This window comes from Neofelis nebulosa, chromosome 7 (genome assembly GCF_028018385.1).
Source record: "Neofelis nebulosa isolate mNeoNeb1 chromosome 7, mNeoNeb1.pri, whole genome shotgun sequence".
NCBI lineage: Eukaryota > Metazoa > Chordata > Mammalia > Carnivora > Felidae > Neofelis > Neofelis nebulosa.
This window is the reverse complement of record NC_080788.1, coordinates 4,588,091-4,603,544: the sequence shown is the minus strand read 5'-3', so window position 1 is coordinate 4,603,544 and position 15,454 is coordinate 4,588,091. Positions and strand designations below refer to the sequence as shown.

The 15,454-nt window shown below is 54.4% G+C and overlaps 2 protein-coding genes across 13 annotated transcripts in view; both read right to left on the bottom strand.

The window, feature by feature from the left end:
- Window positions 1-5,272, bottom strand: part of CPEB1 (cytoplasmic polyadenylation element binding protein 1) — a 92,500-nt gene extending 87,228 nt beyond the window's left edge. For 2 of the 10 annotated variants that reach the window (XM_058736451.1, XM_058736455.1), the window contains exon 1: window positions 4,682-4,891. In XM_058736451.1, coding sequence (XP_058592434.1) covers window positions 4,682-4,843 — 162 coding nt within the window. In that variant the 5' untranslated portion in view covers window positions 4,844-4,891. Of the gene's footprint in view, window positions 1-3,478; window positions 3,553-4,396; window positions 4,524-4,681; window positions 4,898-5,165 lie in introns of those variants that run through there. The other 8 variants (XM_058736454.1, XM_058736458.1, XM_058736450.1 and 5 more) reach the window with 8 other exon arrangements.
- Window positions 5,273-14,466: 9,194 nt separating this feature from the next.
- The window catches only part of AP3B2 (adaptor related protein complex 3 subunit beta 2), a 33,905-nt gene continuing 32,917 nt past the window's right edge, over window positions 14,467-15,454 (bottom strand). For all 3 annotated transcript variants that reach the window (XM_058736444.1, XM_058736443.1, XM_058736445.1), the window contains 2 exons: window positions 14,722-14,860; window positions 14,467-14,617 (listed from right to left, as the gene is read on the bottom strand). In XM_058736444.1, coding sequence (XP_058592427.1) covers window positions 14,467-14,617; window positions 14,722-14,860 — 290 coding nt within the window. The remainder of the gene's footprint in view (window positions 14,618-14,721; window positions 14,861-15,454) is intronic.

The following is a 15,454-nucleotide window of genomic DNA, read 5'->3' as shown; positions in this document are numbered from 1 at the left end:
TTCTGTCAAAAGGAAAAAAAAAAAAAAAAAACCCCAAAAACAGCTCAAGGTAACCGCTTTCCTCCAACAGAAAGCAACTCTCATACCTTTATCCAAGGAGACAGACTTCTGGCCATCGTGCTAAATCTGTCAGGATGGTACACATATCAGCATATAACGCTGGCCAAGAATAAAGAAACCAGTAACGCGATTACAGCTAAGTTACTCCCAGAATCAACAGCTAGATACAACCGTGACCCATTTTTCACACACAAATCAATCTTTAGACCTGCCCTCTAGGGATTCTACAATTACCTCAAGGCAAGTAATCACAAAATGCCTTAAAAATCAAAACAAAGAGTGTTCACTCACTATAATCCAACAAGTGTTCCAACCATACAACAATACTAAAAAAACAAAGTAGAATTCAAATGTTATCCATGCCTACGGGTTCTTCTGTGCTACTGAAAGCAAAGATCTACCCCAACTAGTCAGGAATTTCTCCCTCCCCCCCACACCTGTTATTTAAAAACATATTATACGTTAAGGAAGCAAAATAATCCCTGACTGGAGGCTTTTTAAATCCCAAATAAGAAAACTTACTGAAAATTATGTTTACAATGCAAATTTAATACTGAACTTTGGTTACTGACTTTTTATGGAAAGTCAGATAATTTTCCCCATAAAATATAGGAAATATTAACACACATTATGTACCTTGGTTCATTCCACCTTTTCAGCTAGTTTATTATAACAGATATTCTTCTTTGGGGGGGGGGGGCTCCTACCTTGAAGATAAAAACTTTCAGCACTTAAAATTTGTGCTCACTAAAGTGGCTGAGCTCTCATGAGGAGGTATAACCAAAGCAGGCTGCAACAATGGCAGGAAAGAAAACAAAGCACTTCCAAAGCTGCAATGTGGGGGGCCAAGGAGGCAGGTGCGATCAAGGATTCTTGGCTTTAAATCAAACAACAGACTGAAGCAAAAATTCTTGTAGCCTCCTCTACTCCAACCTCTGGGTCCAACCCCCTTACTAACCCCCTCACCCTCTATCCCCAGGCTTTCTGGCAAGTTCTCCCCAGAGTCAGTACAGCTTAGATACTGCCTAGGAAAAGCAGATTTGCAAAACAGGATGGGATTAGCACAGCTCTCCCATAGGAAAGAAAATAATTTGTTATTTGATCTTATGATTTCTTTTACTCACTCCACCACTAGCTACTGAAGATAACAGCCTACCCTTAATATCCAGGTTTGGTATGCATTCCTGTCCCAAACTTCAAGCCAGAGGTACAAACCCACTAATTAATTTGCACTTCAAACAAACACATAATTTTAGGGAACGGTCATTTAGACCAGGGACCTGAAACCAATGAATGAGAAGATCTGCACAGATACTGCCTATCATGTAAACACTAAAGTACCAGCAGAGAGCTACTTTAGTCATCTCACTCTTCCTGCCCACCCCCAAATTCACAAACACTAAACTCCTGAGTGCTTGGGCTAAAAAGGTCTGCTAGAAAAGCAGCTGGAAACAGGTAACATTTTAAAGCTTCCAACCTTCCAAAAACTGTCCAGACCACAGGTTTAAAAAAAAAAAAAAAAAGCTATCAAGTCTATATTTCTCTGTGAATTTTCACAGAAAAATCCCTCTGGCAAAATGGTCTTTACTGCTTTATGCTTTAAACCCTTTGGGAATAAAATACAGAAATAAAAGGTACAAATCCCTTTACCTCTGCTAGTGTGGCTCTGTACACTGCGGCCAGTCTAAATTTTACCCAGTTTTACCCAGAATGAAAACCCAGTCTCTCATTCCTGGCAAAGAGAGGCATCTTACGCCCTGGAAGCTTATTCAAGAAGATCTCAGTAAGTACTGCTAAAACCCCTATTAATTCTTCCTGGAAATCTAGGAGGCATGATTTTGGGAATCTTAGCTATGAGAGAAAAGGTGAGGCTTAATAAGCCACATTCTCCTTTTGGAGTCTTCAAACAATTATCTAATTTCACATTTGCCTAATCTCAAAAGTTATCAGAATTTTAACTGTCCTGAAAAAGGAAAGTCTTTTGTGCAGAGGGTTGGGAGGGTCACCCCCGCCCCAGGGGGAGGAGCCCGATTTCTCCAGACCTCAGGCTCTCTCAGATCAGCGAACCGCTGTGACACACATGGTGGAATGATAGACGCAGCACATTCCTCCCGACGGCAACGCCGCTGCACTAATGCTCAGAAGACCCACACTGACTTCCACAACCAGACATTCCCTCCAACGCAGTTAAGTAAGGTTCACTTTGCCTGTGAATGGGGCTCCAGCATAAAGCACCACTTTTTCTCTACAAACTACATCACCAGTAAGCCTTGACCCCCTCGGACATACCGGAATACACAGACTATCACGTTGAGCTACGGCACCAGAAAGACCTAGGTTCACACTTGAATTTTATTCCTTAATAGCCCTGTAACTTGATTTCAGAGCCTGTTTCCTCATTTACAAAATAGGGGGGGGAGGGGACACCTAAAAGGAACATTTGAAGACCGAGATCCCAAAACTAGTCTAGTCCTCACCTGGAATCTACTCTTCAGAGACAGATTACCTTTGGTCCTACACTATTCAGTTTTTTAATTGCTGCATTTAAAACAGACCGGCAGCTTTAACTAGGAAGAAAAAAAATCAAAGATCCATCAACCCGGGCCCACGTTTTTGTGTGGCAACAACCAGCTGCTCCCTTTAGAGAGACGGAAGTTCTGTGGTTCCGGACGCACTACAACTCTTTCCCTCCTCTCCCCGCTTCGCTCCTTTATATTACCTCGGGCCCCTGGAGGGATGGGAGCACACAACCAGCTTTAAGGATTTAAAACAAAATAAACAGCTCGATGACTCATGAAAATACTGAGACAGCCACTATCGAGAGCTCACTGGCTAACAACTTTGGCGTTAAGCCTGGGGTCTTCTTCCACTCTCCGCCTCGTGAACACTGCCAGGAGGCGTGCCACGGCGGCAGAGATCACAGCACCACGGCCGTGTCGGGTGCCCTGGGCGTGCTTCCACGGTCGCCCACCCCGTGCACCGCACCGGCTCGCGTACAGCTGGCCCAAAGTCCCCTCCGCTCGGGGGGGGGGGGGGGGGGCGGGGGGGGGGCGGGGGGGGGCCCGGGCGTGGGAGAGGACTGGAGAACGCGCCTTGGGAGGAGGGATGGCAAGCGTTTTGCGCTCAGGAACACGCACCTGCACGCAGGGAAGCCAACTTCCAAATCCCACCGCCAGGCCAACTCGAGCTCGAATTCGATCGCTGGGACAAAAGCCAACCCCGACGGCAACGTGCTCTGGGAGCACGTGCGGCTCAAAGCCAGCGCCACCGGGAAGGGGAGAAGAGCAGCGGGGGGGGAGGGGGGGGCCTGGGCGCTCCCGTCCTCACCGCCCCCACCACACATGGCCCGGAGCACCCCGAGCTCCAGAAACCAACCCTCCTTGCATTCCCTTCCTCACCCCCGACAGAAACCCCTCACCGACCTGAGCTTCCCGGGTTCCGGGCGGCCCGTCCGGAGTCCTTCCTCCCCGTCAGCCGCGCGCGTCCCCAGGCCCGGCCCGAGGGCGCAAGCTGGCCGTCACCTGCGCTCCGGGAGCGGCCGGCCGCACACCTGCGCCTCCCAGGGCGCCAAGCGCCCCGCTGGCCCTTCGCCCCGACGGATGACGCAGAGTTTACTCGGTGCCCGGGGAGGCGGCGGAGCGGTAGCCAGGGAGACCAGAGGCGGCAGCTGCCGCGGAGCTGCGGCGCCCGGCGGGGGGCGGGGGGGGGGGGGGGGGGGGGAAGGGGCCGCCGCCGGGTTCTCACGGGTGCGGCCGGCCTCCCTCCCCAGGCGCGAGGCTCCCGCGGGGCGCGCGCAGCGGGGCGAGGCCTGCGAGGCGCACGCGGCCGCGAAACCGGGCTGCGCTCCCGGGCCCGGGTGCGCCTCGGCTTCTCGGCCTGTCGCAGGCCCCTCGGGCGGCGCCGGGCGGCTCACGAGGGCGCCGGCCCGGCCTCCCACCCCCGGGAACAGGGCTACAAAGTCAGGGGCGACCGCACGACACACAACGCCCAGTCCGCGAAAAAGCCCGGGGAACGACGCCGAGCGGGACCGCCAGGGGGTGAGTGGCCTGTCCTCGGTCTGGGTCCCGTCGGCCCCGCCGGGGGCCTTTCTAGCCAGCTGCCCGCCCCCGCCCGAGGCCGGGGCGCACTCCTCGCCCGCCTCCCCCCAGCTGGTGCAACCGGCCCGAAGCGGGACTGAGGAGAGAATGACAGAACCGGGGCGCCACAGGCACGCCGGGTCCTCTCCCCCGGCCGCCCTTGGGGAAAGCCGAGGCAGGTGCGGCCTACGCTCCCTCCACCGCCGCGCCGCCCCCACGCCTGCCCGGCCGCCCGCCGGCGTCCGCAGGACCCACCTCACCTCAGAGCCGCCAGCCTCCCCCGCGCGAAGCCCGGGCGCACGTGCCCGACGACCACCCGCGTGGGACCCTACCCTCGCCAGCCCCGCCCCCAGAACGCGGCTCCGACACAATCGAACGTGTGAAGCCACGTGACCCCCCGGGCCGGGCAGCGCGGTCCGCACGAGGGGCCTGATCCCTCCGCCTTAAAGGAGCCGTGCCCACTGCCGTCGTGGCACTCTCAGATCGGCGTAGGTCCGGCGCGGGGGTCTCCACCGCCGGCAGCCCCGCCCCACCGGGCCACTCACCCCCGGCGCCCACTGGGGACGAACGAGACTGGCGCGGGGCTCTCCGCGGTGCGTGAGCTCCTTGCGCCGGCGGCTTCGGGTCTCACGTGCGACGGCTGCGGGAGAAGGAAGTGCTCCCGGCGCCGAGGCGCCTTTCCGTCCGGTCGGCTCCCGTCTGGACATACACTCGAGGCCACCGGGAGACCGCAGTGCAGCCTGGAGGCCCCGCCGGCCGCCCCCGGAGGGCCGCGGCGCCTTTAAGCCCAAAGGCCCTGAGTCACGAGGAGGCTCCCTGCCCCCCCTCGCACACACTCCTCCACGAGGCCCCACGCCCGCGGGCACGTGACCCGCGCCCCGCCCGGGGCTCGCGCTCCTTCGGCGGCGGGGGGGGGCGGGGGAGGAGCGGACCGCCGAGCCGGCCGAGGCTGCGCGCGGACCGTTAGCTGCAGCGGCCGGGACCGCGCCCCGCCCGGCCCCGCCCCGGCGGGCGGCAGGCGGCTCTTACCAGCGGGAACGCCATGGGGCCGGCGTGGCCCTGCGGGACGGACGGGCCGGCCGGCGGGCGGCGAGCCGGCGCGGCAAAGGACGCGCAGACACGTGGGCACTATTTTTGCAGCAAGCCGCACACAGCGCCGCGCCCCGGGCCGTTTATAAAGCCCCGCGGAGCCGCGCCCCCCCCCCCCCCCCCCTCCGCCCCGGCCGGATGCGAAGCACCTGTGTCGGCCCCGCCCGGGCCCCCGCCTCCGCCCGCCCCGCCCCTCCCTGCAGGCCCGGCCGAGGGCTCGGCCGCCCACCCGGAGCTGGGCTCCAGGACCGGGAGGCCAGAGGCCCACGCTTGAGCGCGCTACTCACCTAGTGACCCTGCCCAAGTCACTTCTCTGCGGGGCCTCACTTTTCCCCGTGTGGGACTTACAAGCCGCTGCGACGCGGCGGCGGTGTGGTTTGTCAGGAGATCCCCGTGCCGGTGCTCCTGTTCTTCCAAGGACCCTTCCAGGGCGGGAGCCGGCCCTGCGCGCCCCTGCCCTAGCCCGTGCCCTTGCCCCTGTTCCCGGACTCCGGCAGGCGCGCGCTCACACTAGATCGGCTGCTCCCGGTGCTGGAAGGGGGGCGCGTCGGGGGGATTCCGGAAACTTCCTAAGACACTCGGGGTCCTCTTTGGGCCGCAGTTCCCTGGGGAAACCAATCCCGACGCTCCTGCCGGACTGTGATGGGACTTGACGGAGTGGGGACGAGGGACAGGGCGGCGGCCACGGGGCAGGAGAAACCACCGTGATCCGGCTGTCGTCAGGAAAGGCGACCTGGGGTAGCTGGTGCGGGAGCGGTCTGGAACCCCCAAGCACGCGCAGAGGCGGAGATGGCATTCCAGGCGGGAGACCGAGCAAAGGCAGGGAGGAGAATGGAACAGAGAGGCTCAATTTGACCAGGACGTAAGGGGAATATGTGCCGACACCACAGGAGGAAAGCCCGGGCCCAGTCTGTGAAGTGCCTTTATTTTGCAGACAGCAGGGAACGATTAAGAATTGTAGGCAGGAGAATGGCAGTATCAGGTCTCTTAAGATGTTACTGGAGACTTAGTAGCGGCTGGGGAGAAACAGGGACTGGAGTGAGGAGGAGAGGGACCAGCGTTCGCAGAACATTACTGAGTGTTTCACATGTTCTCTCATCGTCCTAACACTGTTTAGAAAGCATTTATTAAGCACAAGGCTCCTCCTGGCAGTTGGGAAAACAGGACTGCTGCCTTCCTGGCAGACTGGTGAGGCTGGCCTAGATCTAATGGCTAAGGCGGGGGCGGGGGGGGGGGTAGGTAACAGTAGGTTTCTGTGGATGGAGAGGAAGTCAAGGGCCTAACCTAGTGTTTCAGGAGGATTACCCCAAGAAGGTGGCCAGGCTAAGAACAGATGGAGTGGAAGCGCACAGGAGGACTCAGTGACGGTGAAAGTTAGCCAGTCTCAGACACATCCTCCTGCCGGGAGCTTCCTTGGGTTGCTGGGGTCATGGGCAGAGAGGATGATGGCTGCAGGAGTAGGACAAAAGGGGGCCCTGGCCTCCCCTACCCACAACTGTTCTACCCTCTTCCTGATTAGCCACCAGCCCCCATCCTCAAGGCAGCCCATTCCAGCTACCCAGAAAACCATACCTTGTGATTCAGCGGCACTGGGACCTTCCTTCAGGGGTTCCTTCCTGGAGCCCTTCCTTCTTGGGGAGCAGCCCACCCCCAAGTTTTACTCTGGCCGACAGCATAGGACAGCTGCTCTGAAGTGGTGTATCTTGCTTGTCTTAGGGGATGCCAACCTAGACACCTATATATATATCACAGGAGCCCACGTAAGGGCGGGTGAGAGCACCAGAAAGGCCCAAGGCACATCCGAAGGGGCAATTGGCTGATGGATACCATGCAGGAATGAGGTCCCAGCCTAGCTGGATCTTTTAGGACAATCCGGCTTGTCTTAGGTTTTTTGTTTTAATGTGAAATCTTCCCAGTTTTAAATTTGGTCACTAATTCAAATTAAAAGAGCCAAGCCCAATATGTCTAGGGGCCCCATCCAGCCCTCTCGCGGCACACTTGGGATTATCCTTCCTCCTCCTTGACCCAAAGCTGAACAAGATAAGAATCTGAAACCTGGGCTAGTGCCCAAGGGAATAAGTATCTGGGAGCTCTTTCAAATTTTAAAGCTCCTAGCCATAAGAAAATGAATGCATCTTTCAGGTGACTTGGGACAGAAATTGCTGCTGCTTAAAATCCCTCTTCCTAAACTTGCTGTTGCAGTAATAAGAGCTGACCTTCCCTGAACACTCACTGTGCACTTGGCACTGTTCTCAGTGTTTTACCTGTGTTCAATGAGAAAATGGAAGCAAAAAACCCCCCAAAAAACCACGAAGTAACTAGCCTAAGGACTCCCAGCTAGAAATGGAAGAGTGGGAGCTCAAACCCAGACAGCCTTCCTGCTCCAGAGCCTGAAGTCTCTACCAGATGAGAACAAGATTCCCAGCACCCTGATGTGTGCATTTCCTTCAGACTGACCCCAGAGCTCCTTACATAGTGAAGGAAGGGGTGGCTGAGTCAAAATACAGTCATGGCCTCAGGTGTGGCCATGCCCCTGTGCTCCCTGCCCACACTTGGCCAGGCCTACAGGTAGAACAGGAAGAACAGTACCTCTGACTGGAAGGTGTCCACGATCCACAGGGGAGGATGTGGAAAGCAGCAGAGGTGGAGATATTAAGTGACTCCGTTAAGTCTCCACAGCTGGTCACTGGCAGGAGTAGCAGGAACAAACAGGCAGCTTTATCCATTCTCAGAGTCAACAAACAGCCTTTTGAGCCTAGCTATGCCTGGCACCGTCTCTGTAGTCAAGCCCAAGACTTACAATACAGGTTTTAAGTGTAACGCTAATTGGCCGGACTAAGTTTTAAACGCGTATGCTAGGAGGACAGGAGGGACCCTGCAGTCTTCTATATGCTCAGGTGCTCAGTGCTTCCACAGCAGGCAGAGAGCCGAAAGAACGAAAGACAGTGCTGGAAGAACATAATTTTTCTGGTTGCAAAAGATCACGAGGGGGATTTACTGAGGAACTCAAGACCGTGAGGTAGCAACGTAAGCACACGGTCTCTGCTAGACTTTTCCCATGCTCCGCGCAGAAGAAAGCATGTTCTTTGCTGTCGCTGTTGTTTATGTCTTGTAAAGCGGGATTTTAAAATGTGGATCAGCCCCTCCTTTCATCATACACAAATGTTAATTTAAAGTGGGTTAAAGATATAAACGTGAAAGGCATTACTGGAAATTTTCTAGAAGAAAATATTAGAATATTTTATTACCTCAGAGTATGGGTGAATTTTGTAAATAAGAAACAAAAACCACAGGACATAAAGGAAGATTGATAAATTTGGCCACATTGGAATTTAAAACTTTGATTTAACAAAAGATTTTTTTTAATTTAAAAAAACAAGTCATAGACTTGAAGAAGATACCTGCAATGTGAGATCCATAAAGGACTAGTTTCCAGAATACATAAGAACTTCTACAATCAGTGAGGGAAAAAAGACAACCCTGTAGAAAAAAGGACAAAAGATGGGAATAGGCAATGGACAGAAACTGGAAACCCAAATGGCCAACAAACACATCACTAGATGTGTAACCTCAGCAATAACCAGGGAAATGCAAATGAAACCACAGTAGATACCATTCACACCTGTCACACAGACCAAATGACAAAGTTTCACTATCCCAGTAGCAGGATCACCACCAGTGAGGGTATAAACTGGCTCCCCGACTTTGATTTTTGTTTTTCTTTTCTAGATGTTTTGAATTGAGGGATAACACGTATAGTATGGAATGCACAAATCTTAAGTGTACAGCTCATCAATCTTTTACCTACGTATATACAGGTAACTGTCACCCACATCAAGGCCTGGAATCTTTACAGAACCCTGTACGGTTCCGTCATGCTCTTCCCACTTTATACCTCACTCCTCGGGGTAACTGTTATTCTTACTGACTTCCTGACATTCATCCTGCCCGTTGTAGAACTTCATGTAAGATTTGGCCTCTTCCCCTCAACGTGGTATCTGTGCGATTCACCCATGTGGTCGCATGGGGCAATAGTTCAGCCCTCTGTATTGTTAAGTAGTATTCCTTGGTATGGCTATACTGCATTTGTTTCTCCATTCTCCTGTTGATTGGTATTTGAATTGTTTCTAGTTTGGGGACTCATGAACACAGTGCTGTGACCATTCTTGATGTCAAGTATAGCTCCTCTGGTGATTTGTGAAGCTGCAGGTGTGTAAGCTCTATGACCCAGCAATTCTACTCCTAGGGAAACGTAGAGAAACGTTTGCATGTGTTAAAGGAGACAGGAGTAAAAATGCCAATAGCTGAATCATGTATAATTGCAAAAATAAAATGACCACCTTAAATGCCCACCAGCAGGAGAATGGAGCAATAAGTTGTGGTATAGTCATACAATGGAATATCATCTATAAGGAAAAGTAAATGAAATAAAACCAGTTACAGAAACAGAAATGACTCAGAAATAATATTGAGTGAAAAAAGCAGGAGGAAGGATACATACATACTTTACGATGCCATTTATGTAAAAATTTAAGGGCGCCTGTGTGGCTCAGTTGATTAAGCATCCAACTCTTGATCTCGGCTCAGGTCATGATCTCATGGTTCGTGAGTTCAAGCCCCAGGCCAGGCTCTGTGCTGATGGTGCGGAACCTGCTTGGGATTCTGTCTCCTTCTCTCTGCCCCTCCCCTGCTTTCTCTCTCTCTCTCTCTCCCCCCCCACCTCAAAATAAATAAAAAAACATAAAAAATAAAACACGTAGTACACTGTTATCACAAAGTACCATATCACATGTTGTTTAGGGACACATCCATATGTAGTAAAAGTACAAAACAAAAATGCATGGCATTGATAAACGGAAAATTCCAAATCGGTGAGGAGGGAAGAGTCTGTGAAATGAGTATGAGAAGTATTGCCTGGATTGATAAATGCTTCAGTCCTTAAGGCCAGGAATCAGTACACTAGTGGTTGTTATTTTAGTCTTTTTTTTTTTTTAATTTTTTTTTCAACGTTTTTTATTTATTTTTTGGGACAGAGAGAGACAGAGCATGAACGGGGGAGGGGCAGAGAGAGAGGGAGACACAGAATCGGAAACAGGCTCCAGGCTCCGAGCCATCAGCCCAGAGCCTGACGCGGGGCTCGAACTCACGGACCACGAGATCGTGACCTGGCTGAAGTCGGACGCTTAACCGACTGCGCCACCCAGGTGCCCCTGTTATTTTAGTCTTTAAACAGCACAGTTTTGGGGGGGCGCCTGGGTGACTCAGTCAGTTGGGCATCTGACTTTGGCTCAGGTCATGATCTCATGGTTCACAAGTCTGAGCCCCACATCGGGCTCTGTGCTGACAGCTCAGAGCCTGGAGCCTGCTTCAGAGTCTGTGTCTCTCTCTCTCTCTTTCTGCCCGTCCCTGTTCGTGCTCTTTCTCTCTCTGAAAAATAAACAAATAAATATCACACTTTTTCAAAGCAATGAGGGACAGAGATTATTAAAGGCAGAGGTGTGCTGGCAGACGTCTGACGATTGGCTGTGGGGAGGGCCAGCGATCTGCAGTATTCACCTATTTCTGTGGCGTAAATACTCCCACCACAGCTGATTTCAAACTACCAGCGTGACACTACCCAGCTCACAGAATTCCTGGAGGCGTGACAGTCGGTGCTCTGAGCCAGCGCCAGCCTGCTCCAGCACAGCACTGACGCTGAATGTCAGAGCAAAGTGCTTGGAAGGCCAGAGACCGGAGCCCTGGCCGCCTCTAAGGACTTTTCCAACGCCCCGGGAGATGGGTCGGGGTTGGATTGTCTTCACGTGTGGCTGTAAAGTGAACCCCAAACAACAGCTTGAAACAAGAGTGTATGGCCTCGGACAATTTCTGCGGGTCAGGAACCCGAGGATGACTTAGCTGGGTGGTTCTGGCTCGGGATCCCCCCGCCCCAGGGATGCAGCTGGGCTGTCTGCCAGAGCCGCAGTCATCGGAAGCTGTGCCTGGAGCTGCAGGTCTGCCTCGTGGCTCGCTCCAGCGGCCCCTGGCAAAGCCTCAGTCCCTGGTCACGTGGATCTCTCCACAGGGCTGCTGGCTTTAGCTCAAGACATGGCTCCCGGCCCTCTCCAGAGCAAATGACCAGATGGAGAAAGAGAGAAAGATGCGGGGATGGAGGCGCGCTGACTTGTATAACCTCATCTCAGACGTACCGTCACTGCGGCAGTATCCCGGCGTGCACGCGCACAGAGCCTGATGGAAGGTAGGAGGCGGTGGCCCGAGGGCGAGGATGCCAGGAAGCAGGGATCCCTGGGGGCCGTCCTGGAGGTCAGCGGCCACACTGATCACACTGAGGGCTGGTTGTCCTGAGCCACTTGTCAATGGGTCAGAGATGCCCGGGGTCTCAGCACCAGGAGCACCGTGAGAACCCAAGAGGCCCTGGGCTTGGTTTCCAGCTAAGGAAACCAAGTTTAGGGGTTTATTTGCGAGAACGCAGCTGCTCTTGTCAGGATCCCGGGGCCTCAGTCTGGCCTTGTCCTGGGGAGAAGGACCACGCCTCACCCTCTCCCACCCTCCCCTCCTCCGTGCCTTCCCTCTGCAGGTGCAGGTGCTGGGGTTCTGGCACATAAAGGCCTAGATCAAGGTCACGTTGCCCAAGCCCTGACGAGTTCCTTCTTTCCCAGAGCTGCTCCCTCACATTCTCCCCCAGTTAAAGCAAGAAGACAATCCGGCTCATTTCCACATACACGGGGTGGTCGGTGCCTCTGCCACGGGGGGTGGTCGGTGCCCTCGTAGCCCCAGAGAGCAGCACAGGCCAGCACGTCGGCACTGCCTGACACAAGTCCACGCCGGCCTTCTGGGATCCCACTGACAACTGGAGTCTGGTGTCAGACCGTCTCGAAGCTCCGTGATCTCCGAGCAAAACAAAAGACTGCCGCAAACTGGAAGGCAACCTGAGGTGGGTGTGCCGTCACACTCAGTCTCTTGTTTACACGGGTTATTCATCAGACTGCACACTTGTGATCTGTACAATTTTCTACATGAATATTATATTTACATTTACATTTCTTAAATAGTATTTTTTAAAACAGTCCCTTAAAAATACAGACAGGGACGTATGTGTCTTGTGTCTTCCCAGATCCCAGACAGAAGACAAGCATTCTTTCTTTCCAGGTACCAGGGAGAAGCCGGGAAGGTGTGTGGTTGCTAAAAGTTCCGGCATTTGGGATTCTCGCTCAGGGTTAGAGCTCCCCTTTCTCAGAGGCTGTGGAAGTCCGGGCTGTGAGCTCCTGGCGAGAGGGGCCAGGGGGTACACTTCCGGCTCCTAACAGAGTCCATCTAGGACCTCTGTTGCAAAGCACAGAATTGTTGGTAATTCTCTGATGGTCCTGTTCAAATTCCCTGGGAAACTGCTCTCACCTTCTTATGCTGTGGGCAGTGCTGATTCAGTGACAGAAGTGAGAGCAAGTCGACCATTCGAGTGGCCCTTGACTGGCAGATCAGTCCCATCTCCAAACCTGCAGTGACAAAACACAGTGATCCCAGGGAGACTGTGGGGCTCCAAGGCTCCTCACGAAGCAGTGGCTGCAGCTGCTCTCTGGTGCCACGGAGCCCGGCAAGTCCCCAGAGACGGGGGGGGGGGGGTGTCCCCTATGAGGAGATGGAACACCTGCCGCATCTGTCTTTACCCTGCAGAGACTCGCTCGGGGATGGGGTAACAGGGCTGTGAGAAGATACCGCCAAGGGACGAGTCTGAAGCACAGAGGATCAGAAGCTGAGGCATCACGTCTCAAACTATCATTGAGTGTGTTCCTTGTAACCCAGGCAGTCACTGTGTTCGGGGGGGGGGGGGGTGTTCCAAAGTCAGAACTGATTTTGGGTAACACTTCCCTAGTCCCTTTGGGGATGGTTAGGTCACAGTGCAAATTGTCATGGTAAAGGCTCTGAGAAGGCCTGTGGGAAGTAACCTTGTTTCATTTAAACCCATTATTCTGAAACTTATTGATCACAGACTCTTGTTGTTGTTGGAATACATGCTACTGTGTTGTTTTTTACACCTTTTGGGACCCCTGCTCACTCAGCCTCTTTCCTCACCAGGAAAGGCATCAAGGAGGGCCATGACCCTGATGACCACCTCCAGAAGACGTGTCCCAGGGGCAGGGGCTCCCTCCACATCTTCACCGCACACATGTATCCACAGAGCGACGGCATCTGCCACTGGGACCCTGTTAGAAATGCAGAATCTGGGGGCACCTGGGTGGCTCCATCGGTTAAGCTTCCAACTTCAGCTCAGGTCATGATCTCATGGTTTGTGAGTTCGAGCCCCCCATCCGGCTGTCGGCTGTCAGCGCAGAGCCTGCTTCAGATCCTGTCTCCCTCTCTCTCTCTCTGCACTCCCCCCACCCACGCGTGTGCACTCTCTCTATGCAGGCTCTCAGGCCCCACCACAGACACTGATCAGAATCTGCATGTTAACGAAATCTGCAAGTGATCTGATGCTGGGCTGTTTGAGAAGCACTTTCCATCTCTTTCCCGTTCTTCCCCTTCCGGGAGGGCTGGTCGGGTCATCTCCCCAGCAAGGTGGGGGCTCCCCAGTTGACATATTCTGAACCTCGCGCCTATGTTTGCGGAGTCCCCCACATTATGAGTCTCTCCCAAAGAGAGGCCCAGGAGGGAAATCCAGGGGGACCAATAATCACTGGAAAGGCCTTGCTTTTGCAGGACCAAGGAGTTCTTCCGGCTTGGCCTTCCCATCCCTGCTTGGATGTCTCTTCCGCACACATGCCTGGGGACTAAGGGATCGTCACCTTGGGGTACAACCAGAGTCACCTATGAGAGTCAGTCACAGCCGTCCCTAGAAAGTCAGTAATGATCTTTCACAAGGGTCACATGGTCACACTTAGCAGCTGTCTCCCCTGGATCCCCTCAGAAGGAAGGAAAGCTGAGTCAGCACGTAGGGAGAAGACACTTTATTGGGATGTTGCTGCAGAAATAGCTACAGAAAGCCGGGAAGACTGGAGGGAGCGGCTCCCCCCACATAGGCCGCTAGGGGACCCACAGGGCGGGGGAGGGGCTGCGGGGGAGCCTGGTAGTGACTAGAGGGCAAGAGTCCCCCCCCCCCCCCACCGATGCTCTCTGGCATGAGGAAACTGCTATGAGAGAGAGAGAGAGAGAGAGAGAGAGAGAGAGAGAGAGAGAGAGAGAGGAAAGACAAGTGGGGCTAACAGCCCAGATGTCATGAGGGAGAGAGAAGCAGGTCAAAGAGGAATCACTGGGTCAGAGCCTGCACCACGTCCTTCACCAGCATGGTGCCGATCACCATCTTCTCGCTGTTGACGGTCAGCTGGGCGGCTCCAGTGGGCGGGGCGTCCAGGGTCAGCAGGACCAGGCTCCCACTGGTCAGCGTCCTCCCCGCAAATCTGCGGTAAGGGTAGAGGAAGGGTCTTGGCCTTTGGGCATGCGACCCTCCTGCAAAGCAGGCCTCCCTAAAGCCCGCCTCTCCCCTCTGCTGGGGGCTGAGTACCTGTACTCATCAGAGGCCCCACAAGGGACACGACCCAGGTTGGCAACGGCAGTCACTCTCTGCACCACGATGTGGTCATTCCGACAGGTGTCTGGCAGTGTGAGCTTCTCTGTGATCTCGCTCATGCCTGTCAGCTTTCCTGAGGACAGAGGTCATGATGAGGGCGGAGGCCGCACGGTTCAGAGGCTGGCTCCTGGGTCTGACCACGGGGTATCCTCACCAAGTTCTCCTCAGGCTGGCAGGTCTCATGCTAAGAGCAGGTGTGAACCTCTCTCTGTCTTGAGCAGGGGCTACTTTCCTCCTGGACCACACCCTCCTTTGGGAAGCCAGCCTCCCCACCCCACCCAGGGCTCTATCCGTGTTGTTGACCAAAGACTGACTTGGCATTTCCCCAGCATCAGACATCCGGGCGACCATCCCCTTGGGAGGGAGGCACCAGTGGACATGGTGGCCAGTCAGCTTGGAGAGGAGCTCAAGGAGGCAACGGCTCCATACCTGGCCAGGGCTCCCAAAGCCCCCAGGCATCCACAACCTCTCCTCTACAGGGCTGACCTCTCCTCTCCACTCACACACTCTAGGCCAGCCATGCGACACCCTGTCTGCCCTCCTGCCACCTCCTCTTCAGCCCCTCTGTCCCCTCCCTGCTGCTTCCCCTCTCCTTCTTTTGAGAACGGACATCCCTCTCCTGCTGCCCCTGCCTCTCCTAATTCCAGACTAGTGACATTTCCTTGCC